The 24,886-nt window shown below is 54.2% G+C and overlaps 5 protein-coding genes and 1 non-coding gene across 6 annotated transcripts; 2 read left to right on the plus strand and 4 right to left on the minus strand.

Moving 5' to 3' along the window:
* Nucleotides 1–819: 819 nt before the first annotated feature.
* Nucleotides 820–891, minus strand: BO72DRAFT_t42. The gene has a single exon. It is a non-coding gene; the product is annotated as a tRNA-Gly (tRNA).
* A 789-nt stretch (nt 892–1,680) lies between these two features.
* On the minus strand, nt 1,681–3,838 carry BO72DRAFT_342308 (Zn(II)2Cys6 transcription factor; the record flags this gene model as incomplete). Its single annotated transcript, XM_040940626.1, has 5 exons — nt 1,681–1,891; nt 1,986–2,731; nt 2,834–3,462; nt 3,500–3,701; nt 3,788–3,838. Coding segments are annotated over 5 exons (1,839 nt in total), but the record flags the coding sequence as incomplete, so codon positions are not given.
* Nucleotides 3,839–4,868: 1,030 nt separating this feature from the next.
* Nucleotides 4,869–9,150, plus strand: BO72DRAFT_516571 (putative ABC multidrug transporter; the record flags this gene model as incomplete). Its single annotated transcript, XM_040949590.1, has 2 exons — nt 4,869–6,569; nt 6,634–9,150. The coding sequence occupies 2 exons, from the start codon at nt 4,869–4,871 to the stop codon at nt 9,148–9,150; spliced, it is 4,218 nt and encodes a 1,405-aa protein (XP_040805570.1).
* Nucleotides 9,151–10,223: 1,073 nt separating this feature from the next.
* Nucleotides 10,224–12,597, minus strand: BO72DRAFT_516574 (oxidoreductase; the record flags this gene model as incomplete). Its single annotated transcript, XM_040949591.1, has 6 exons — nt 10,224–10,655; nt 10,744–10,891; nt 10,957–11,410; nt 11,465–11,964; nt 12,033–12,423; nt 12,573–12,597. 6 exons carry the CDS (start codon nt 12,595–12,597, stop codon nt 10,224–10,226), a joined length of 1,950 nt encoding a protein of 649 aa, XP_040805571.1.
* A 1,037-nt stretch (nt 12,598–13,634) lies between these two features.
* On the minus strand, nt 13,635–21,207 carry BO72DRAFT_516575 (alpha-1,3 glucan synthase; the record flags this gene model as incomplete). The annotated part of the gene is made up of 5 exons (XM_040949592.1): nt 13,635–13,683; nt 13,744–14,257; nt 14,315–14,520; nt 14,645–20,772; nt 20,806–21,207. The coding sequence occupies 5 exons, from the start codon at nt 21,205–21,207 to the stop codon at nt 13,635–13,637; spliced, it is 7,299 nt and encodes a 2,432-aa protein (XP_040805572.1).
* Nucleotides 21,208–22,659: 1,452 nt separating this feature from the next.
* On the plus strand, nt 22,660–24,300 carry BO72DRAFT_465446 (alpha-amylase; the record flags this gene model as incomplete). The annotated part of the gene is made up of 1 exon (XM_040946713.1): nt 22,660–24,300. One exon carries the CDS (start codon nt 22,660–22,662, stop codon nt 24,298–24,300), a length of 1,641 nt encoding a protein of 546 aa, XP_040805573.1.
* Nucleotides 24,301–24,886: the final 586 nt, after the last annotated feature.

Raw genomic sequence — 24,886 nt, forward strand, 5'->3', positions numbered from 1 at the left:
CTGTGGGATATGTACTAATCTCTCGCTCACGGAGCGCCTGTGAGCTCAATACCAAGTGCTCATTTGTTGGCTCTGGTATACATGGGTTGGGGGCGAGGAGTACGCATGCGCCGGTTCGATTTCAGCAGAATCGGGTGTTCATTCTGTATCCCTGCGAACACAGTCGGGCAGCAGGTGTGACTCGTGAGAGGACATCGATGCAAGCTGTACAACCTGTGTAATTGATGCCGCGCGATTGAACCTGTATGTATGAAGCAGTTTAGATGGCTATCGCATTTTGACAACGGTCCACCTTGCTAATGGCGAAAAGCGGGATGCAAAAAGCGTGATAGCGATTATGTCACACATGTCATGTTCATATCTCATATAAGATTCGGCAACACGTCTGGGAACTCCTCCGACCTTGCATAACTGGTAGTGCAAGAAGAGGTTGACTTCCATGCTGGTGCGGATGGATGCTCGGGATCCTGCGTGGTTCCTATGATGCAGCAGCGCAGTTTGTACCCTTTTGGTCATATACGCTTCTACACATTTGGGTGTCATTTCAAGTTACAGGTAAATTGTTTAGACCGAGGGATGCGGGCTGTTGGTGTACGCCACATAGCCTCTGAGCATTCTACTTACTGGCATCTTTCTGCCGCGCGGGCCGGTCACGGCGCGGGGTTCGTAGCTCCATACCAGGTTCAGACGAGCGCATTGGACGGCGACAACCCTTTCAATACTGCTACAAGCTAAGTGCGGGGTCAAAGAAGAGCAAAAAGGTTGAGTGCGCGTGTCCTGACATTTGAACGATCTGCACAAGCCGAGGGCAAAAACCATTGCATCGTCCGGGAGTCGAACCCGGGCCGCTTGTTTGGAAGACAAGAATCGTAACCGTTTGACCAACGATGCTTATTCAGCAAGTGTCCTCTTTCAACATTCATAATACTTTAACGAGCACGAGAGGAGGACATCCGTGCTCGGCTCGAGACTGATGGTTACCATTGAGAATCGAAATTTTTACAAGCATGGTTTACGCAGCACTGATCGACGAAAAGTACTGAAAGTGTTACTGAAAGTGTGGTGAGTGGTGAGTATTGCCAAACCGAGCAACTGTCTCATGACTAAGCGGAAGGGGACAACCGAGCAAAAAGCCGAACCGCATCCGCGTACCCCACTTGATTAACCTCGAGAGGCTCGAATGGATGCAACGAGGTAGAATTAGAATGAACTGGGTCGCGGATAAAGGAACCTTGAATCCGTGCGACCCCCCTAAATTTCCCGCTTGAAAACTATGTTGGACTCCACTAGTTGGTTGGAAGATACATTGTAGGTGACGCCCCAGTCTTCCATCGGATGCGGCGTTTCGGAGTCCGGGTTTGCAGGTGCAGGCAGAGTGGGTTCTCCTTCGTTGAAACGCGTCTGTTCTGAGCCCAAGAATGGGTCCAGCCTGGAAGAAGCTACGGCACACGATAAGAATGGTGGCACCAGGTACTGTCGATTTCTGGTGCAAAGGTGCAAGACCTACGATTCGAACAATCTCGACCGAGTGGTGTACATTAATCCGCTTGCTGCAACCCCGAAAGATGTAATGACCGCCCACCCCTTTCCCTCGCGACCTGACCAACCCGAACGTAACCGTCAGTGCGCCTGCAGTTGCGTATTCGAGACCAGGACCGAGGACGAGGTAGCCGCAAAACCCAGTCGGTAGAATTCCCCAATATAATGGGACATGGAGGTGAAATGTTGGAGAATAGGCGCCGGCAGCCCAAGAGTCCGGTGACACGTCGCAAGGTAACCGCTGGCCGATAAGAGTAGCTGGACATCGTCTGGAGCGGAAGCATTCGATGGATCCTGCAGGATACTCCAGAAGACAACCATGGAGGCCAATGGCACGGAGAAGGTAGCGATCCTGCTGGTATTAGAAATGAAAGACCGACATCGGAACCGCAAGCGCGTGGGGAAGACGGAAGGAGGGAGAGGGTCGGGAGGCGGAGGCGACTCACCATGAGGCATCCGACGATTGCAAGGATACAGCGAATTCTAGATGACGGAGGATCCGTCGACTGGCCTCCACAGACACTGCAAGGTTGGATAACAACAGGCTACCGCCATTCACGTGATGCATACTCACCGAAGTCCCATAATGGCCGCGGACCAAGTGTAGCATGCATGCGCACTGATAATACTCCAACCAGGTCAGGAGAATGTTAGGCGGCGGGCGAAGCGTAAACGCATGCTCAGTCATAAGACCAACCGGGGGCGGTTGCCAGCAAGGAGGTATCGAGTTTCTCCAGTTTCCGAGGTTCTGTTCAATCTCGCGAATACTCTGTTCGATTGCGTACTGGGACTTGCGGAGCGATGATGCCGAGTAGATGTTGGCGAAGATCTTGCTCTTGATCATCGCCAGGCGGATGTCAAATGGAAAGATGATGGTATCCGGAAGGTCGTGTGTTGAAAGGCCGACCGTCGGATACACATTTTGCGTATAGTTGGGGGGTAAGGTCAGGTCACACTGCGAATCCTCGATTGCAGGCGGCTGACCACAACGGAAGGCTAAGTCTTTATCTGTCAAGTAACAAAGCCAGAATAGGTTCCGGGCGTGACTGGCCGCGCGTTGGTCTGAATCGGGCGACGAAGCGCCAATCTCGTGATCAGTGATGTGTCCACCCAGCATGAACACCAAACGTGCCGCTATGGTGTTGAAATAAATTGCCGTCTGGAGGGATCTGGTGAGCATGCCATGGAGACTCTGAGGCGAGGAACATGCGGCGTGAAGGCCAAGAAGTCAGTGACTCATCAACTTCCGGAGACCAGGGACACGAGAGAGCAAAAGGGCTGCAGGGGAACCGACCAACATGACGGCGGCTTGTAAACATTCCAACGAGGGAGACCCGTTGAGCGCTTCCCCCATGAGACATTTGGCCTTGGTCGCGAAGGCATCACACTCGGCCAGGGAGAGGGCATGGTAGTCTTCCAAGATCAAGGGAATCAAAGCCAAGCAGGCGCAAACACAGGCTCGACTACTGGCATTGCGCGTGTCCAGGGTGAGTCTGTCCTGGTTATATGCGGAGGCAATTGTGGTTCGAAACAGGGTGGGCTCCACCACGGGGTATCGGCTGCGGAGGTGGGAGGACTGGTATGCCTGCAGGACTGACTCGATTAGGGCTTGTCGGGGGAGGCTACAGATATCCGTCGTTTGAGACCTGATGCGGATGATCTCGGCGTCGAGGCAGACCAGCCGTTCCCCCGGTGCGCCCTCGTCATAGACCTTGGCAAAGGCCATGGTCTGCCCAGTGGTGCATTGAACCCAGTGCTTCGCCTCAGGCGAGAAGGTCGGAACCCCCCAGATCAAGGTCAGCGGGGGCTGTCTTCGCCCGGCGAAGTGTAGGCCCACGGGCGGATTGTCGAGGGATCGGTCATTGCGGAGGAGGCTGCTATCGCTTGTGTCTTGGGGACTTGGGGATGAAGTCTCGTTCTCGACTGCAAGACAGCACGGGAGGGGGGTTCCTTTAGTTACTCATACAGGATAAGATCATGGGGGTGGAGTCTGTGCCGAGCAAGCTAGGGCTGGACTGACCCTGAAGACCCTGGACCACCGACGGCGACGCTTTGTTCGCCAGTTGCTGACCAGCGACTTTTCGTCCTGGACGTGTAAATGTGCACAAAAGATTATGGTGACTGCAATAGTTACATCGAGGCAATGCTGCGTCGCATTTGATCTACCATCTATTCAGTTGTCATTGTCCAGCTGTCATGGAGCACGCGAGACAGAGGGGGTCGTCGGTAGCGCCGCGGAAATGCTCACCTTCCTCTTGTAACATGAGTCACAGGCTCGGGGGGTGTGTTTACCAGAACGACCTCCCGACGGTGCTTGAAATTGATTGTCCATGTTTCTGACCGCCTTTGGACTCGACTGGAGGATGGGGTGGAAAAAGATGAGAGGGAGGAGGTAGATGTGAGTGAGGGAATTCAATTTTATGATGCTAGGGGAGAGGTCAACTAAGTTACATTGTGCTCACTTTCTGCTATTTAGAAGGGGCAAGTGTAAATAACGCTTTGTTCTCTCATTTTTTCTGTGCTGTTTTTTTTTTTTTTTTTTTCTCTTCTTCCTTTTGGATACAAAGAAAAGGTTGTTCGAAATCTAAAGTCTTTCCTCAAGTCGAACTAACAGGCGGGAGCCGGAAGTTAAGCCAGAAGACCCAAGTCTTCCAGAACGATGGTGGGTCTTCGGGTCAGAAAGGAAATACGTAGTACTTCTAGTCTAGCCAGGAGAGATCGGTCGGAGACTCTGGAATGGTCGTACTCGTATAGTAGACAGTACGAATAAGTTACCTCGGAGAAGATAAGCATTTGGGCAAATCTTGCATTGCAAAGTGGCAGCCACGTAACATCCTCCGAAATCGCGGCAGGTCGGCATTTGCGGGCGGAGGATCTTCCGGGGATCCTCCGCGCCAGTCATAATGCTCAAACTATACACTATACGGGAGCTGGACCCCTACCCCATTTAGCCCTAGCAACTCTTATACATGATGATACATGCATACACGGGCATGTCGGTTCTCATCTTATTTAATAATCACCCCTTATCCTCAGCCAGTGACCAATTCGAAAATTTCCGTCTTTTCGCTGTTGGTTCGCCCTCCTTCCTTTGATTTGATTAGTTGCTGTTTGCCTCACCCAGTCATCCATTCCTTTATCTACAACACCATCCACCTGATTTGAAATCTCTCCAAAGTACCGTGGACCCTCACTACTCATTTCTTACTTGACTACAGGTCTTCCTGTCGCTCAATTCTGCGTTTCTCATTTTCATTCTCGGTTGTTCGCTTCGCTTCTGCCCAAGCCGCATCTTCCAACCGACACTTGGGGCCTACTACCACAGGGTCATGGCCAACAAATTGCCTGGCGGCCCCAATGAGGGCAGCATCACTCAACCGGAGGAGATCACACTGCATAATTTAGACTCCGGTGGATGGGAGCTGGGCCCCTTGGTACAGACCTTCCATCAGAACATGCGTGAGGAAGGATATCCTGAGCGGAGATTGGGGGTTACCTGGCGGAATCTGACGGTCAAGGGCATCAGCTCAGGGGCCGCCATGAACGAAAACGTGCTCAGTCAATTTGATGTGGTTCGGCAGGCACGGCAGGTGCGCCAAAAACCGGCATTGAAGACCATCGTGTCGGACTCGCATGGCTGTGTCAAGCCAGGTGAGATGCTTTTGGTGTTGGGCCGGCCAGGGGCGGGCTGTACGACCCTGCTCAAGATGCTCGCCAACCACCGGGAAGGTTATGCTCAGGTTGAAGGGGATGTTCACTATGGCTCCATGACCAGCGACGAGGCACACCCCTACAGGGGTCAGATTGCCATGAACACCGAAGACGAACTTTTCTATCCCTCGCTCACCGTTAATAAGACGATGGATTTCGCCACCCGTCTGAAGGTCCCGGGGCATATCCCCGCCAACGCCAAGAACGGTCAGTCCCAGACGGCCGAGGAATACCGCCAGGAGCGCAAGGAGTTCTTGCTTGAGTCGATGGGAATTGCACACACGCAGAATACCAAGGTCGGCAACGAGTACGTGCGAGGAGTCTCGGGAGGGGAGCGGAAACGGGTCTCTATTATCGAATGCCTGGCCACCAATGCCTCCGTCTACTGTTGGGATAATAGTACCCGTGGGCTGGATGCAAGCTCGGCGCTGGACTGGGCGCGTGCCCTCCGATATATGACCACTGAGTTGGGGCTGGCCACGATTGTGACCCTGTACCAAGCAGGAAACGGCATCTACGATCTCTTCGACAAGGTACTCGTTCTGGACGAAGGCAAGCAGATCTTCTATGGCCCCCGCGTCGAGGCCCGGCCGTTCATGGAGAACCTGGGCTTCGTTTGCCGGCCTGGGGCCAACATCGGCGATTACTTGACTGGTCTCACTGTTCCTACCGAGCGTCTTATCGACCCCTCCTTCCGCACTTTCCCGGAGACCGCAGACGCAATCCTGCAGATTTACGAGGGCTCGGTGATTCGTAAAAACATGGAGAAGGAGTACGCCTATCCTTCCTCGCCCGAGGCCCAGGCCAACACGGAGGCTTTTTGCGCCAGCGTGGCATTCGAGAAGCAAAAAGGCGTGAAAGCCACGGACCCCATGACAGTGACCTTCCCACAGCAGGTATGGACGTGCGTCCAGCGACAGTATCAAATCACCTTTGGCGACATGGCTTCCTTCGCCATCAAGCAAATGTCTACGCTCGTCCAGGCCCTAATCGCGGGCTCGCTATTTTACAACGCCGCCGCCGATTCATCAGGACTGTTCATCCGGGGCGGCGCGCTTTTCTTTTCCCTGCTCTACAATGCGCTAATGGGAATGTCCGAGGTTGTGGATTCATTCACGGGCCGTCCGGTCCTGATTAAGCACAAGTCATTCGCCTACTTTCACCCGGCCGCGTTCTGTATCGCTCAGATCGCCGCAGATATCCCCATGGTCCTGATTCAGATCACGGTCTTTGGGATTATCATCTACTTCATGGTCGGCCTCACCTCCTCGGCAGCGGCGTTCTTTACCTACTGGATTATGCTCTTCGCAACGACAATGGTGAGTGGCAGAGCCGATTATAGCTGAAACCATTCGCAATAACTAACTGTTGTCGCGCCCCTAGTGTATCACAGCTATGTTCCGTGCGGTGGGTGCGGCTTTCCGCACCTTTGACGGGGCGTCCAAAGTGTCCGGATTCCTGATCTCCGCCTTGGTTATGTATACGGGTTATATGATTCAGAAACCCGACATGCACCCGTGGTTTGTCTGGATTTACTGGATCGATCCGCTCGCGTACGCCTTTGAGTCCGTGCTGTCCAATGAGTTCCACGATAAGGTGATCGACTGCGTTGGGGGCAATATCATCCCCGCTGGCCCCGGCTATTCGGCCACTCCGGGGCAGGCTTCCTGTGCTGGCGTCGGTGGAGCCGTGCACGGGGAGGTCTCGCTCACGGGCGATCAATACCTGCACTCACTGAGCTACAGTCACAGCCACGTCTGGCGGAATTTCGGCATCGTGTGGTGCTGGTGGGCGCTCTTTGTTGGCATCACAGTACTGGCAACCATGCGTTGGCGGGACCGGGGCGCCACCGGGGCCACGCGCCTGGTTCCCTACGAATTGGCCCGGAAAGGCCGTGTTGTAGTCGATGAAGAGTCCCAGGCCCCTCCGGACGACCGCCGGTCCGACAAGTCATCGGCAGCCATCTCCCCCACCCCCAACGCAGCCACCATCGCCCGGAACACCTCGATATTCACCTGGAAGAATCTCAAATATACCGTCAAAACCCCGCAGGGCGACCGTGTCCTTCTGAATGACATCTATGGCTGGGTCAAACCAGGGATGCTCGGAGCCCTGATGGGATCATCCGGAGCAGGGAAGACCACTCTCTTGGATGTCCTGGCCCAACGCAAGACAGATGGCACGATCCAAGGCTCAATCCTCGTGGATGGCCGCCCTCTTGATGTCTCCTTTCAACGATCCGCCGGGTATTGTGAGCAGCTGGATGTCCACGAGGCTATGACGACCGTTCGGGAAGCACTGGAATTTTCGGCCTTACTGCGACAGCCCGCACATATCCCTCGAGAGGAAAAGCTCGCCTATGTTGATGCTATTATTGACTTGCTTGAGCTTCATGATATCGCGGATATCTTAATTGGAAAACCCGGAGCGGGCCTTAGTATTGAACAACGAAAGCGGGTGACGATCGGCGTTGAGCTTGTATCCAAGCCCAAGATCCTCATCTTTCTCGATGAGCCCACCTCCGGATTGGATGGTCAATCGGCCTTCAACACAGTACGATTTCTGCGTGGATTAGCAGATCTAGGGCAAGCAATTCTCGTTACCATCCATCAGCCTTCGGCTCAATTGTTTACGCAGTTCGATACACTGCTGTTACTCGCCAAGGGGGGTAAGATGGTGTACTTCGGTGATATCGGGGAGAATGCACAAACCATGAAGGATTACTTTGCTCGCAACGGGGTCACTTGTCCGCCCGAGTCGAATCCGGCGGAGTTCATGATCGACGTGGTCACTGGCCGCCTGTCGAAACGCGACTGGCATGAGGTCTGGATGGAGTCGCCCGAGCACACCCAGCGGCTCAGTGAGCTTGATCAGATGGTCAAGGAGGCAGAGCAGCGCCCAGTCGGCGAGCCGGACCTGAGCGAATTTGCTCTTTCCCTGTGGGAGCAGACCAAGATCGTCACGCGTCGCATGAATCTCGCCCTCTATCGCAACACAGACTACATCAACAACAAGGTTGCCCTGCACATCGCGTCTGCCCTCTTCAACGGCTTTACCTTCTGGATGATTGGCGACAGCGTCAGCGACATGCAGCTTCGTCTCTTTACTGTCTTCAATTTCGTTTTTGTGGCCGCCGGTGTGATCAACCAGCTCCAACCGTTGTTCATCGAGCGGCGAGACATTTACGATACGCGGGAGAAGAAATCGCGCATGTACTCGTGGAAGGCGTTTGTGACGGCGCTGATTGTCTCAGAGTTTCCCTACCTGTGCGTGTGCGGTGTCCTCTACTATGTCTGTTGGTATTACACGGTTAGGTTCAGCTCGGACTCGAACAAGGCGGGGGCCACCTTCTTTGTGATGCTGATGTACGAGTTTCTATATACTGGAATTGGACAGTTTATCGCTGCATACGCGCCCAACGCCCTGTTCGCTTCCCTGGCCAACCCGCTGGTTATCGGGATCCTCGTCTCCTTCTGCGGTGTTATGGTGCCCTACGCGGAGATCAATGTCTTTTGGCGGTACTGGATGTACTACCTGAACCCGTTCAACTATTTGATGGGCAGCATGTTGGTCTTTACCGTGTGGGATACCGACGTCAGATGCACCCAGTCTGAGCTGGCCATCTTCGATCCACCGTCCAACTCCACCTGCGGGCAGTACCTGTCCACCTACCTGGAGACCCTGGGGTCTGCTGCCGACCTGCTCAACCCCGGTGCGACCGCGCAGTGCGAGGTCTGCCCCTACAGCCGGGGATCGGACTACCTGGCGACCCTCAATCTACCCCACTACTACGACGGGTGGCGGAACACGGCCATCGTCGTGATCTTCGTCTTCAGCTCGTACGGGCTCGTCTTCCTGATGATGAAGCTGCGGACCAAGGCCTCCAAAAAGGCCGAGTGATGCGTCATCGATGGCATGCGAATGGGGACCCTCACCCGGTATCCGACGGAGCTATGGGAGAGGTTCGCCAGTTTTCCGTTGTTGATGATGGACTGTGCGTTGGCTGTGTTTTCGGATCCGATGTGATCACTGTCCTGTTTTTGCTTCCTGTTGTACATGATGATCTGGGTCTGTGACTGACTCTCGATTGCTGTTCTTGTCTCCTGTGTGCCCTTCCTTTACTCCCCCGCCGCCCTGTGAGGTGTTCGTGTTTACACTCGTTCCATAGAATTTCACCGATGTTTATCCTGTGACCGTTAGATAGATCCAGTTCCTTGTTAAATAGATCGCTAGATGCGCATTGGGTACATACTTCGCTCGTTTCTTCCTCCCGCCCCGGTTGGTACAACCACTACCTGTAAGCTGGTTCCGAATTGATAGTCGACTGGACGGGGTGATGGGGGCTGACCCTGGACTGGCACCGAGCCATGCTCAGGGGAGTTATTCAGAGGGTGTTGGATGGCTTCGACGAGGAGATGTTAAGCCGGAGCCGTCAAATCTGCCAGTTCAATCGTAGGTCCATGAGCAAAATGATCCTGGCAACATTGAACAGGCGTAGCAAGCAGCTTGAGTTACGGCCGAATTTCATGGGTCATAGCCAATTTAATATTGAAGCCCAGCACGAGAGCCTTTGAAAGTTGACTTGATGACACCCCCAGTTGATGGGGACATTGCATGATCCCTCTTATATACAAGACTTTCTGTGCGCAATAGAGTCCTGAAGACATTTAATCTGCGCTCCAGGCCAGGCAGGGACTACTCCCAGCGTGGTTCATTACTTGCTCCTGATGACTTCAGAACCATCACATACAGCCGACACATGTAACTCTAGCATCAACAAGAAAGACTCCCATTACCAGCTCCTACTCTTGACAATCGCAACACAGAAAACAAGATCATCGGAATTGGAATCAGCACGGCTGCTAGGCCACGCGATATGCGGCCAAGCACGTTTCAGGTATTGCTGCAGTCCGATAGAAACGGACATACCCAATCCCCCCATAACCTGTACACCGTCTCATGCTCGCCGCAGGTCAGCTCCTCCGAGGACACAGCCGGCCGTTGGTATTCCACGACTCCGGCACAGGATCCTCCACCAAGACCGTCCAGTCCTCGGCTCCGACCGCGGTGAGAGCAAAGAACACCCCGGTCGGGTCATACTTCTGCTTGAGCGCATACAGATGGGGATAGTTGGCCCCGTAGTAGGCATTCTGCAGGTCGGGTTCCAGCAGATCCGCCTCGCTCATGTAGACGCCCGACTCCCCCAGGTCCCGCATGGCCTGCATCCACTGCGTCAGCGAGCGGGAGGTATGCTCGACGACGTCCCAGCTCGAGGTCGAGTTCCATTGGCCGATGACAATGGCATGCGTCAGGGTGTCGCGCCAGGCGGGCAGCACCGCGTTGTTCTGGGGCGGTTCGACGAGTTTGCCTCTTCCGGTGAGATGGAAGGCCGCGATGGAAAAGCCCTTGGTCATGTCAGTATACAGAGTCGGGTCGAGGAAAGAATCGTCCGGGAGGGAAGGGAAAGGGGAACGCAGCCCCTCAGCAGCGTACATTTGCCACCGCGTCCTTATGCGCGAGGAAGTTCCGGTGCCGGAGACCATCGTCGTGGTATGCCTTGCGCGGGAGAAGACGCGAGGCGATCTTCGTCGTCGCAGCCCCCATTTGTTCCTGTGGAAAGGCAGATTTCCATGCATCGTGACTGCGCGACGGGGTTAGTGGGGAAACTGGGGAATGCCCGCCACGATAATGCGTCCCCCCACTCACAAGTTATCCGCGAAGTTGTATTGCGGGGTGTAGCGGATGTTTAGAGTGTCAAGCCGGTCGAACCACGGCTGCAGAAGATGCTTCGTCTCCGTGATGGTCATATTCGGCGCCAGGAGCGATTGAATTCGCAGGTAATAGTCCCTGTCCCCGGGGAAATTGGTGCCTCGTTCCGCAGCCGATGCACCCAGGTCGTAGTATGCATAGGTCCCGGCGTCGACCAGACGCTCAATGTTGTCGAGATAGGATTCGAACCCTGCCCAGAACGCATCGGGACCGGGGGTGTCGGCGACCGAGAAGTTGAAAGTGACGGTGGTCGCAGAGATCTGAGGATATGCTTTCACGGTGATGGAGGTCACGACCCCGATGGTGCTTCCACCGCCGCCACACAGCATCCAGTAGATGTCCGCGTGCTGCTTGGCCGTGGCGGTGATAAACCGACCATCCGCGAGAACCACTATCGGCTGTCAGTATTGAGGGTTCCGGAAAGGGGCAGTTGGGGGTCGATCACCTTGTATGGCTAATACCTGATCTGCTGCCATGCCGTACAGACTACTCAGCGGTGAATGCCCCCCGCCGAGGGTGTATCCCCCGGCCAAGCCCACAGTCACGCCTTCACCACCGATGACTGTCACGTTGGACTGTTTGGCGAATTCGTATGCCTCGAAAGCCTGGACTCCCGACCCAAGCTTCATCGCGGGTCCCACATAACCGTCGTCGGCCGCGAAGGTAGGGTAAAAGACCTTGTCTTTCAAACAGTGTGTCCAGATGGACAATGCGCCTTTCCCGGTCGACTTCCCGTTGAAGTCGTGACCGGTGTTTTTCACTACAAGGCGCAGATTCGAGTTCCGCGCAAAGTTCACGGCCAATTGAACCTGCGCAGCGGTCGATGCATTCACTACGTACGTCGGGTAACCGCCCACAGTGCACATGTTGGTATAGTTGAAGCCAAAGGGCATGCAAGTACGCCCCTCGTACAGAGGACTCAAGACAGAGGTCGGATGTTGGATGCTAGTGATCAGGCCGTTAGACTCACTGGGCGCAAGACGTATACTCGGGGTGAGGGGTGGAATCCTCACTGAAGGGAAGAGTTGATCCAGTTCATACTCAGGTGAAAGCAGGTTGCATTATCGAATTGCGACCATCCTGAGTAGCACGGCGCTGCGAGTGGGGCAGGCCGCAGAAGGCTTCCCCCGAGCAGCTGATTGAAGAGGTCCCATGTTGACTGTGATGGCCAGATAGCGTCGCCGGGCATTGTCTTACACTGCCGGGTGGTCTTGGCTTGAGGTTGCGCACTGCCGAAGGAGAACAGATTCAAAAGACTCATGTCTCCGAGACTTACTCCGAGACCATTTAGGACATCTTCGGTCAACTGAATGGTCTCCCCTGGGAATAATGGTGGCGCTCCCATCGTGTAAGCCGGAAGGGCAGTTGCTGCAGGAGAAAGCGCAGGGTATGATGGGGATGGAACTACCCCGCCAGATACGACTGCTGTCGAAAGCAGGAAGGCTAACGGGACTTTCATGATGCTAATAACGAGTGTCTCCGTAACCGCGAGAGATATGATCAATCGTCGTTACGAATTGAGGGAAACTGCGGCAGAAAGCCTACATATGTACCTCTGGAGGCTGCGCATCGACTCATGGCGAAACCGACGGACTTCCAGTTGCCTGAGTAGCTCACATAGACAGCTTCTCAGATATATCTTTGATCGGCCGATCGCTAAGGTTCACAGGTACCTCTGATTCTCTGCCTCAACATCAAGTCGACCCAGCTTATCATTCACACAGGGTACATTCCTCTCATGGGAGAAGAAAGTACCGAGTACATGGACCTACCTTACGCCATGTCACCGATAAGGCTATAACCAACCCTCATTGTACACCACAACATCACTGCGTGCCAAATACAGGGCAGTATGAGTGGCCCAAGCGGCCCAGATTTCAAACCCTGCCAAGAAATGAGACCACATGTCCAGGACCTTTCCAACCCGGCTGTCAGCCCTTGACTGGGCCTGCAGCACGGTTTGCTTTGAGAGATGGCCAACGGGTACCAGTGACGCCTGCATCGTGCATAATCGGTACAGTACATCTGATTTCAAGCGGGGCTGGCTATTATTAGAACTACGACGGATAATAAAATATCGGCGGGGGAAGTCGGCGGCTTGAATCTCATGACTACGCATGGCTGCATAGCCAACGGTGGTCGCTCGGAAGGCGAAGAACTAAGCAGCTTTGTATCAGTTGCTATGAAGCAACTGGGCTGGCAATCATAGATTGACGGAGCTTGCTCCGCGCTATTGTACCGAGCTGGACTGTACACACGCGAGGTTCAGTGTATAAGGAAGTGGATTGCGTCTGCTTGCCCACATGCTATTGTCGAACATGTAGATTGGGAGCTGCTACGGGGAGTCAGAAATGGTGATACATCTGGCACATCATGGCCAGATTCACTACCCGACCTCAAAAGTCGACGGAACCCTGCGTTACATATTGGCGGATCGCCTGATAATCTACAGTACATGATGTTCTCCGCTGTGATCAGGCTCGTAGGCATCAAATTGTCTCATCGTGTCTTGCCAGATGGCATTAGGACTTCGACCAGATTGACAACTCTGGCACGATTTATCTTTCTCCAAGGGTCTTTAAATCAGACCGATGTCAGTCATCCTTGTGAGACGCTCAGGGCTTCGCCAGCTGTTCTTTGCGGAAGAAAAGCAAAAAGCCAGCACTACAGTCCAGCGTTAGTATGGTCCCCGTCCCGACAGGCATAGGAGAGATAGCGACGTACCAGATAATCAATTGGCAGAATAGGGCAACCCAGAACCATGCATTCGCCACCGCGCTGGCCCCAAAGGTAGGGTCAGGAGAGACTGGGCCGGGGCCGAGCTTGTTGGGGCCAAAGCCTCGGGCCGCGATGGTCGCGATGGATCCAAACACTTGGGAGCAGATCAAGGTGAAGAGCATGTGTGTCCGCGTCAGGGTTTGGAGCAGAATGATGCCGAACCCGAGACCCTGGATACTATCGAGCACCCCAAGCCAGAGCCAGAGACTGCGGGATGCCAGCGCCCCACCGACATAGCCTCCAGACACCCAGGGCAGGTAGTACCCTATCCCCGAAGTGGCCCACCAGATCTGCGCCCACCGTGGAGCCAGCAGCCCGCAGGCTATCAGGGGGAGAAACCAGCTGTGGGCCTTCAGATACCGGCTCACGATGAACAGGAAACCTGCCCAGACGAACCCGAAGAAGACAATACACAAGATAACAATTTGCCAGGCATGAGCGTGGCTTGAGGACCAGAGGACTGCAAGAATGGTCAGCAGCGAGATCATTTTCCAGGCGAAGAATGGGGGTAATCTACAGTTCCAGTTTCGGCCATAGGGCGCACTGAGGAAAAAGTTCGCTAGCAGGACATAGACAATATTCCAGAGCACAATCTTTCGACGAACAACGGCCTTGTAGAAAGAGGCGATTTTGCCCGGGGATTGGTGATAGTAGTTGGGCAGTCCGTGGAACAGCAGAAGCCCAACAGCAGCCAGAACTACTGCAATGGGGTAGCAGATGGCACTGGAGAAGAGAAACAGTCAGCGACGGTCAATGATTATTCGATGCACAAGCCTCACAAGCCTCATCTCCAGTTGGAGGTGAAGAGGCAGAAGCAGCAACCCAGAGGGAAAGGAGAGAAACGTACGTCATTTTCCAGGAGCCAGAGACCCCATCAGTGGTCGTGGAAACCCCATCACTCGAGGCTTTTGTCAAGACCGAGCCCCAATACCAGAGGGCAATGACATATGCGGATTGCAACCCCTGAGTCAGACAAGCCCGGAAGATCCAGACCTCCATGGGAGCGCCTCCCTCGTCGCCGAAATTCAAGGCGAAAAACATGGATCCGCTGGCTGACGCGACGGCATAAGCACCGGTTCCAACATTCTGGATCCACCCGCGGGCGAAGGAGTTTGTGGTCCAATGCGCAGAGCCAATGAGCATGAATGCCACGCCATAAAAGGCCCAGGGAAGAGAAAGGCAAACGGCCATCTTATAATACCGGTAGATCAGCCACCAGCAAATCGAAGCAACAAGATAGGTGGTTGCGATTCCATATAGTTTGACCGCAGTTTCGCCAACCTCGCCCGTTAACAGAGTAATCTGATAGGAATTGGCCGCGATAATCTGGCCAAAAGCGAGTAAGATGGAATAGATCGGCCAGTTTCCGAGGCGAATTTGCATCCAGAGTTTCACACCGGAAGGAGGCCTGTAGTCCTTGCCGAGCAGGAATTCATCATCCGGTTCCGACTCATGCTCGTGGCTGCTGCTGCAATTGGTGATGCTTCGGTCCTCGCGAGTATTAAGAGAGACAGAAGATGCGCCGTTCTTGTCATCGCGGAAGATAGACGGTGCTGGGGATTTTAGGCGACCCAGCTTTGCGTCGTGGAATCGCTCAAACCACTCTTTTTCGCTGGTAATGAGAAACTTCTCGATGCACAGGTCGGACTCCGAGTTGCCACCGGTCAGATTCTGCAATTTCTGATCGAACAGAGCATGGTACTCGCCGGTGCTATCCGTGAAAAAGGGATCCACTTTCTGCAGTCGGAAATCCTTCTTCTGCCCTGTGACCATGTCAACCGACAGTAGGGATGCACTGCTCAGCCGGTGGTTGACCTCACTGAAGCCCATGGGAGGCAACAGCCCCATTTCGCCCATCGAACTCGTTCGGGGTGTGCCGGGAGATGTTGGAATTTGAAGTTGACTGTAGCTGGAGATTCGCGAGCTAGGCGCAGCCGTTAGCCCTGACTGCTGAGCAGCTTGCATGCGGCGCGCGGCCTCTAATTCCGCAGAGGTGGGGGTGTATTCGTTGTCTTGAGCATGATCCGGATCGCCATCGGCAGCGGCGTGTTCTTCAAGGCTCTCCTCCATGACAGACAGATCATCTGTTGGCCCTTCGTCCCGGATGGCGCGAGGCTGATGGCCGGGGCCGGAACGCACACCCAGTGAAAGTTTACGTTGCAAGCCGGAGACCACTCGTTCGCCGGACTCCGGTTTGGCGATGAATTCACTCAGTCGGTTGAGGTTGGTATAGCTGCTGTCACGCGAAGGACTCAGGGGGGTCTGCATTCCTGATGGCAGTCCTGAAGCAGAGTGTAGCGGTCGGTTCAACCCGCTGGACTCGTGCAAAGCAAGCCCTGACAGGGTTGAAGTGCGGCCACTGGCATTTCCTTTGGCCGCCTTTTTGTGGACGCGAATTGCTGTGGTCTGGAGGATCTCCAGGTCCTCCACCCACTGCGCCACTGGAAAGCGTTGTTTCGCGGAACGAGCCCGCATCTGGGCCCGGATCGCCGGCTTCGAGTCCAAGGCAGCGTCGATAGCTTGTTTGAACTGGTCGAGAAGATGATAGGTTGAGGTTGACTCGACATTGTACCACCAGCCCGGCATCTGGCCCAGCCCACCGACCCGAGCACCCACTCCTAATGCCCCCTTTCGACCGAATTCAACTGCCACCAGACCAAAGGGCTCGTCACGCGAGGGAATCAGCGCAAACTCTGCCCCCGAGAAGATATACGGGGGAAGAGAGGTGAACTCAGGCCGGGAAAACACTCGACCCGGATAACGCTTCATGATGTGGTCCAGCTTCAGGGCGGCAAACTTCCCATACAGGTCGATGACAGGCCCAACACAGATCAACTGGACTCCCGGGTGAGTCTCTAGAATCGAGGGCATGATATCGGCAATCAGGTCAATGCCTTTTTGCATGGACCAGCGACCGACGAACACAAAAAGCTCGGCATCGGGGTTTGGCTCGAGACCAGCCCATTCTTGCGCCTGGAGCCTGAGGGCACCGCGCCCTTGTTCATAGTCGGAATCGACCTCCACGTCGTCACGCTGTGCGGCCAAGGCTTGCTCCGGACTCCATTCGCCCAAGTCAGAGGGGTCAGGGTTGGGCAAGTTACCCACTTTATGCAACCCCCAGAAAATAGGGTACCGGGCATAGGATCGCTTGCCATACTTGCGCGACACGCCCACTGCTCCATAGCCGTGCTGATGAACGCGTAGATAGCTTGCTCCAGCATGGAGGAGGTTAAACACCTCTCCAAATTGCACATACTGCTGCACTACCTCGGCACTGAGATTGAAGACTGATCGAACCTCTTCCCGCTCACTGGACGTTCGCAACGGCCAGAGACCCTGGAATTCTGCATTGTGCAACGAGAGGCAAACGGGGATCGTCTCAGGCAGCAAGTACAAAGGTGCCAGGGATCCATGGTAGTCATTGATATGGTACAGATCAATGGGAAACCGTTTGCAGGCGGCTGCAATACACTGGTTCCAAGCTGAGTAATATACCGCACTATGAAGGTCATCCATGCGGGCTGGGTAGGGGTCGGACTTGGTTTGCTGGCGGAACACAGGCGCATCGAGAAGAATATAGGTGATGTTGTTGAGAATGTGGTACTGGACCTGCACCTCATATATCGTACCCATTATAGTCACCTCCATAGGCTCAGCCGGAGTATCGACAGGGTAGTCCACCCCTCCAACGCAGGGAACTACCCAGATGAGATCCTGGTGGCTGAGGGTCTTCCCCATCAATTGTGCCATCACCCCGAGACCGCCGATTTTGATCTTGATCTCCCAATCTTCAATATCATATTCCATCGTCGCAATCAAGACCATGCGCCGCTTGCCGGCTGCAGCGCTGATGATGGGGTTGGCCGTCTGCAGCAACCCCGATTTGTTTGCCAGCCGCATCAAGGGGTTGAGTCGGCTGTAGTCCCCTCCTCCGGTGTGGTCCTTCTTGAATAATCGGCGGCGTAGAGCAATTGAGAAAACTGGTTGTTTCTGACTCGCACCCACCGCATTGAACTTGACCTTGTAAAAGGACTTCATGAAGAGCCAAGCGCAGGCCGCAGCTGAGAGAGGCGGCACAATCCAGAACAACACAAACATCGCGATCTGTGTAGCTTGATGCCCCACGGGAGAAAGAGAATACTTCATTGTCGCATCGTCGATGATCAGCTTCCAAGAGATATATGGCGAAGGGGGGTGCTCCGTGATATTGATCACGGTGGTTGATAACGATGAGGGTGGCATCCGATCCAGCACCGAGTCATTGTCGGCGTCGCCCATCACCCATCCCTCATCGGGATCCCCGTCTGGATTCATTCCCCAGATGCTTACCTGGCCATAGGCTGGCCATTCGTAGGTGAAATGGTATTTCCACAATCCGTCTGTCGTATCCTGGCGTATAACGTTGTCCAGCCCAGCATCATACCCATATTCGTTGTAGGGGCCCTCCCAGAAGAGGTGTGGAAAGCGCCGAGCAACTTGATGCGACCATCCGGTGTCGCCTTCTTGAACGTAGTCACTGCTGCCTGTCCACCGGCTCCAGTATTCGGTGCGAACATGGTAGCCCTTCCAAGCCTGCTTGCTGGTGCCCGACCACGAGTTTTCCGTGATGGTCGTATTGCCCCCCGTATAGTCCATCCATTCCGAGAAGGACGACCCCCAATTCGTGGAGTATCGCCACTTGTCTGCGCCTGCGGCATGGTGCTGGATGTACAGGGATCCGTTGGAGAATTGGTGAAGCAGGCTACTGGAGTAATTGGCGCTGGGATAGATCATCGGGTTGTCAATCTGGCCCACCCGCAGAAGGAAATGATCCACCGCATCCGTGGTCTCGTTGTTGTAGGTATTGCTGGCGTTGTTGATGGTCACGCGGTGAATCCCATTGTAGACGCCAGTCAGATTCCCCTGCCACATCCACGCGCTGGGAATATATCCGGCCCATGTGCTGCCGGTTTCGTTCAGCGTAGCAGCCTTGCAACTGACACTGTCTGTGTCCACCGAGGGAACCTTCCCTGCTTCCGTAGAGGAGTTCAGTGAAATGGCACTCGTTACCGAATCGCAATCCATCGCTTCAGAAAAGTAAAGTTTGATCTGGAGGGTTTCGTCTTCATTGGCGGCGACAGTGGAAAGCACTGGAGCATCATGGCCCGGGTAGAAGCTTGTCACCATCGGACGGGGCTTAACGAAGCGATCTCGCGGTACGTATGCGCGGAACTCGTAGGCATCCATGGTCATGTTGGCTAAGCAGCCGTTGTATGCTGTAGAACCATTGATGGCCAGCTTTTGCGGGCTGCTGACTAGCTTGTGCTCATCGAAGGGATGAAAAAGATTCTTCACCCAGGTGCCGCTATCAAACGGGGAGATTAATGCGGTCGAACTGTCGTCGCAGTCGAAGCTATACTTGATCGTTCGGTTGGTATTATGGTATACCAGCCAAACGGCCTGGTTCTTCTCATCTGATCCTAAGTCCTGGTAGTCTGAGCTGACATCACGCAGGACTGACCACAGCCCAGTCTCAGTACCTGTTCCGCTCGAGCCCGGATAATAGACCTCTTCCGTGTGATTTGAGAGTTTGGTGAGGTTATAGCCATCATTAAGCACGGGAAAGTCCACACGCATCTGGTACATATGTTTGATGATATTCCGCGCCGGATGAGAGGGATCCCGATGATCATAAGATACCGTTGGATCGTTGCAGGCAAGGCGACCTTTGGTGATAGGCCAGTCATAGTAGGTTGAGGAATCGAGTGAGAAGCACCCATGCATTTGCCAGGCCGTTGCTGGCGACATGACCTGGCGACCAAAGATGTAATTCGACGCGGTGGCGTCTAGAACATAGAAGGCCTGTTCCTCTCCCCACAAGAGGAGAGGAATTCCGGGCAGAAGCAAGGTGGTGACAAAAAGGCCCAGCAGCTGGCGCTCAGTCCCTTTCTCCAGTGCTGGCCAGCGAAACACATCTTGATTGGTGACCCCGTACATGTGGCGAGGATCGAAGACACCGGTGTTAGGGTTGACCAAGTCGTTTGAAATCACCATCTCCTCCCAGGCCTCGATGAAGTCCACTGGGACATCATATCCCGCGGCTAGGTTCCCATCCATGCCGAGAAACCGCTCGAGCGCACGGTAAACAGAATAATGGAAGGCTGCGCCATCAATTGCATTCATCCCCTCCTGTCGCAGGAAGTACTGCGGCAATGATGTATTGGTGAGATTCATCGCCACCTCCGCCGAGGACGGATACTGATCCGGCTGTCGGCCCCGGCCCAAGTACACAGATCCAAAGGTATTGCCACCGGTAATCTCTCCAGCAATGAAGAAGTTCTCCTTCCCTACTGCCCGGGCGCATTCACGATAGGCGGCCGACATATCACCAAGTGCATCGACGGTGGCCTGGGTTGCCTTGTCATAGCGAAATCCATCGATATCGAGCTGGTAGATGATCATGCACGAATGTCGTATTAATCGCTGGCGAACTGAGGGATGCCATTCTCGCAGGCGATCCTGCACAGAGGCAAATTTGGCTAGTTCGCGCTCCCAATCCGCATACACCCCAAAGGCTTCGATGTCACCGTACTGATCGAAATCACTGTCGTAGCAGCCGACGAGGGAATCGGTGACCGTCTTCTGGACTGGATAGCCATTCTCGTACCAAAATCGCGGATAATCGCAGGTCTCATTATAGGTGTTTCCGATATCGAAATCAACGTATCGACGGGCGCTTTTCCACTCGACCTGATGCTCCTTCACGGTAAAGGGTGTGGTGGTATTCAAGTAACCTTGGAAGCCAATCAAATCCCCCATGGTGGCGATCGTATTATCGAGCACGACGTACATCCCGCGCTTGTGAATTTCCGTGATGGCATTCCGCCATTGTGTCAGATTGCCATAATGACCATCGAGCAAGGTGGTGTCCAGCGCCGAATACCCGTCGTATCCCCAGGGCTGGTTCATGAGGATGGTGCCGGCCAGATAGATCCCCTAGGCGGCAATTCGGTCATTAGTTCTCCAAACTGACTCGGGTTTGCCTTCACCCACCTTGATTCCCATGCCCTGCAGATAATCCAGCGTGTCGATTAGGCCCGCGACATCTCCACCGTGGCGCATCTGGGTCGACGAGATGTCATGCTCCCAGATGGATTTATTGTAATTGTCATTCGTCGGATCGCCGTTCACAAACCGGTCCAGCATCAGGGTATAGAACGGGAATCGCCAATTGTCCGGCGAGGGAAAGTAGTCACCCGTGTGGTTCGGCCATTGACCCCAGTAGTCGGCGGGATTGGTGGCAGTTTCGTTCTCGTTGAGGTTGTACGCGGCGAGCGATTCATTGTAGGGCCAAGCGGTGGCCGGCAAGACTCCAACTAGCAGTGAGATTGTCAGAAAGGTTGGGACCAGGCCAGCAAGCGCCCACTTCATGTTTGCTGGGCAGCACAACAAGCTGCGTCTTGAGCAGTGGGAAAAATAGCAACCCCAATGCTTCTAAACCCGATCATAGGCGAACACAATACTCTGCTCCGAGACTCCAAAAGAGGCAGAAAAGTAGCAATGATTGCGACCAAACCGGTCGAGAAAGGAGATGATTATGTGCAGGGGTGGGAAACGAGCGTAGGAGATCAAGTCAAGCTAACAAACAAGATGCCAACAGATACATGAGTAATGAGGAGTAGGCCCGATAAGGTCGATTATTATTTGAGATCTTCTCGTTACCAGTCTAGTCTTGACCGAGTCGAGGCTCACAGTACGGATTACGAATGCCTACTCTCCAAACTGTTGCCACGACCTTGTTGGTGGGATATTTTTAGAGTGGTCTAGCGGGGTTTACTCTTCTTGAGTCTTGACAATTGACCGATGGGTCTATGAGGAGTGGACAAGTAGCTAAAAATTCCAACAGCACAAGGCCACGAACATACTAGGTAGAGTTAGGATGCTAGACATCACACCTCTGCCCGCCCTAGTCAGGTACAGTACCAATCACATAACTTGCCCTCCGTTGCATGATACGTAGACAGTTAAGTTACTGTCTGTGCTTGGAGAGTATGTAGAGGAAGTTCAGGAACAGCGTTGCCGCGAGCGTAAATCTCTGGTCGGGCCTTTTGTTTTTTTCTCTCTTAGTTCATTTTGCTCTTCCATAGTACGTATGCTTAAAGGTTTAGCCGCTTGGCCATCGAAGCTTGGAAGTGACTGTGAACGTTCTCGTTCGTTGCAATTGACCGGGTCCCACTTAGGGCTGGATTTCTCCCCCACTCCTTCCCACTTCTCCCCACTTCCAACCAACGACGATGACAAGGCCGGTGGGGCGCAAACACAGGGGCTTACGCAATGCTTTGCTTCTAGCTTCAATATTACTCCGTCGCAAATCCGCTTCTTATCGGTGGATTGTCTGGATGGCCGATGGATGGACTGGTTAAGTTACTGCCTAGTTTTGCGAGAAAGGTTCCCCTGTCTCTAAAAATGGACAGGGGAGCTGGATCATGGCCACTGACTACTTTTCGTGCACGATGCGAGGTACCCAGTACTAGTATACTAAGTACTTCCCTCACGCGGGGGCTTTTTCTCTGGCGGGCCCTCCCTTCGCACGGTCGATGATGCCCCCTGCATCTTCTTAACTTAACCCTTCCAGCATCGTCGTTTTAGCCCTGCTATACTATGTGCTTATCATTCCTTTCTCCGGGGTCACTTTATCGGACATTCTCAATTCCCTCAGTCTTTCCTCCGTGGACGATAAGTAGCCGTGTTCACAGCCCAGCCTGAATATCCAACCCCTGCTATCTGACCCCCGGCTGGGCCATCGTATGCCCGGTTACTGTCCAGAGACAGAATAGAGCCACAATGCTGCAGTCTATGGCTCTCGTGCTCGGGCAAGGCAGCATGGCCTCTCACTTGTTCTACCTCTTCCTCCTCCTGACCTGTTGCTCCACCTCCGCCCTTGCGGCAACAACCGAACAATGGAAAACCCGCTCCATCTATCAGACGATGACCGATCGTTTCGCCCTCACCAACGGTTCGACAACCACCGCATGCAATGTCACGGAAAACAGCTACTGTGGGGGGACTTGGCAGGGGACGATCAACAAGTTGGATTATATCCAAGGGATGGGATTCGATGCCATCATGATCTCGCCCGTGGTGAAGAACATTGCTGGCAGATCCAAGGACGGGGAGGCCTATCACGGGTATTGGCCACTCGACCTCTACGAGGTCAACTCTCATTTTGGCACCCAGGAGGATCTCGTCAAGCTGGCGGAGGAGGTGCATGCGCGGGGAATGTACTTGATGCTCGACGTCGTGATCAACAATATGGCCTATAACACCGACGGAGAAAACCCGGCAACTCACATCGACTATACCGTCTTTCCCCAGTTCAATGGCTCCTCGTATTTTCACCCCTACTGCCTCATCACGAATTGGAACAACTACACCGAAGCGCAATGGTGCCAGACCGGCGACAACTACACCGCGCTGCCGGACCTCTACACCGAGCACACCGGCGTGCAGGACACCTTGATGACCTGGAGTAAATCGGTTATGAACAACTACTCGATCGACGGACTCCGCATCGATGCCGCCAAGTCCCTCACCCCGAGCTTCTTGCCGACATACGTGGAAACGGTGGGAGGGTGGATGACGGGCGAAGTCATGGAATCTAACGCCAGCATTGTGTGCAACTATCAACAGGAGTATCTGCCCAGTTTGCCCAACTACCCCCTCTATTATGCGATGATCACCGGGTTTCTGAACGGGGAGCCGGCTTCCCTACTCGAGGAGATCGCCACGATCAACCGTCTCTGCCCGGACGTGCCGGCAATGGTCAACTTCATCGAGGACCAGGATGTGGATCGCTGGGCGTACATGAATGACGATATCATGCTGGCCGAGAATGCACTGACTTTCATGATGCTGTTCGACGGCATCCCCCTGGTATACCAAGGTCTGGAGCAGCGCATCGTTGATTCCAACCGAGCAGCCCTGTGGACCACCGACTACGACACCAACGCGACGCTGTATAAGCTCATTACGAAGCTCAACGCCATCCGCAAGCACGCCATCAATCTCGACTCCGACTACATCAATTCCCAGACCTACCCCCTCTACCAGGGTGGAAGCGAACTGGCCTTTTGGAAAGGGAACAACGGGCGACATGTGGTCATGCTTCTGTCCACGCAAGGCTCCAACGGGTCGGCCTATGAGCTGACCCTCCCTGTGAGCTATGGCGCCAGCGCCGTGGTGACCGAGGTGCTGAACTGCGTCAACTACACCCTCAACACCAACAGCGAACTCGTGGTTTCCATGGACAAGGGCGAGCCGCGCGTCTTCTTTCCCGCTTCGATGATGCCCGGCAGCGGGCTTTGCGGCTACAATGCCAGCAATGTGACCTACACGGAGCTCCGCCTGGCGGCCGTGAGCTCAAACTCTTCCTCCGCCGCCGCCGGCCACACCGTCGCGTCATTGGCGCCGGGATTGATTTTCGCTTCGCTGCTGTCACCGTTTGTGGCGGGTTTCGCAATCTAGACTGCGACATTGGGGGATTTTGCATTCGTCATGCTCGTTGTATGGTAGCGAATTTGCAGGGTTGGTACTTCAAGAGCGTTCCGCGCGCCTGAATCCTATACCTTGCTCGCCGCGATGGCTTGATTAGCAATCAATGACAATGGTTTTCTCCAGGTTGCCAGCACTTTGACTGGGATTTGACCCTGGAGGCCAGGAGATTGTCTGCAGTCTCCTAAGCCTCGCACTGCCACACTCTACTCCCTTCCCAGCTGCATCCATGGGGCTCGGATGACCCTCTTCCCCCATTCTGTACTGGTGATGCTTGCAGCGTATGAGCGATTAACTCGACCTTCTCGGATCACGTACTGAACAGCAAAATGATCACCGACATTTCCCTCTCAAACGTCGTAAGCCAATCTCTTCATGCCTTATATCCTAACCCTGGTCCGGACGAGGAGGTGCTACAGCCCAACAGATTACCACAACGTACGGTATATATAAACTACGAAAAGAAGCCAGTCGCAAAAGAGGGAGTTGCCGAGCCACTCGAGTGAATGGACATCTGCTCCGTATAGCTCGAACATTGATTCATGTCATCTTGGTAGGA

The sequence above is a fragment of the Aspergillus fijiensis genome, assembly GCF_003184825.1.
Source record: "Aspergillus fijiensis CBS 313.89 unplaced genomic scaffold BO72scaffold_5, whole genome shotgun sequence".
NCBI classification, from domain to species: Eukaryota; Fungi; Ascomycota; class Eurotiomycetes; order Eurotiales; family Aspergillaceae; genus Aspergillus; species Aspergillus fijiensis.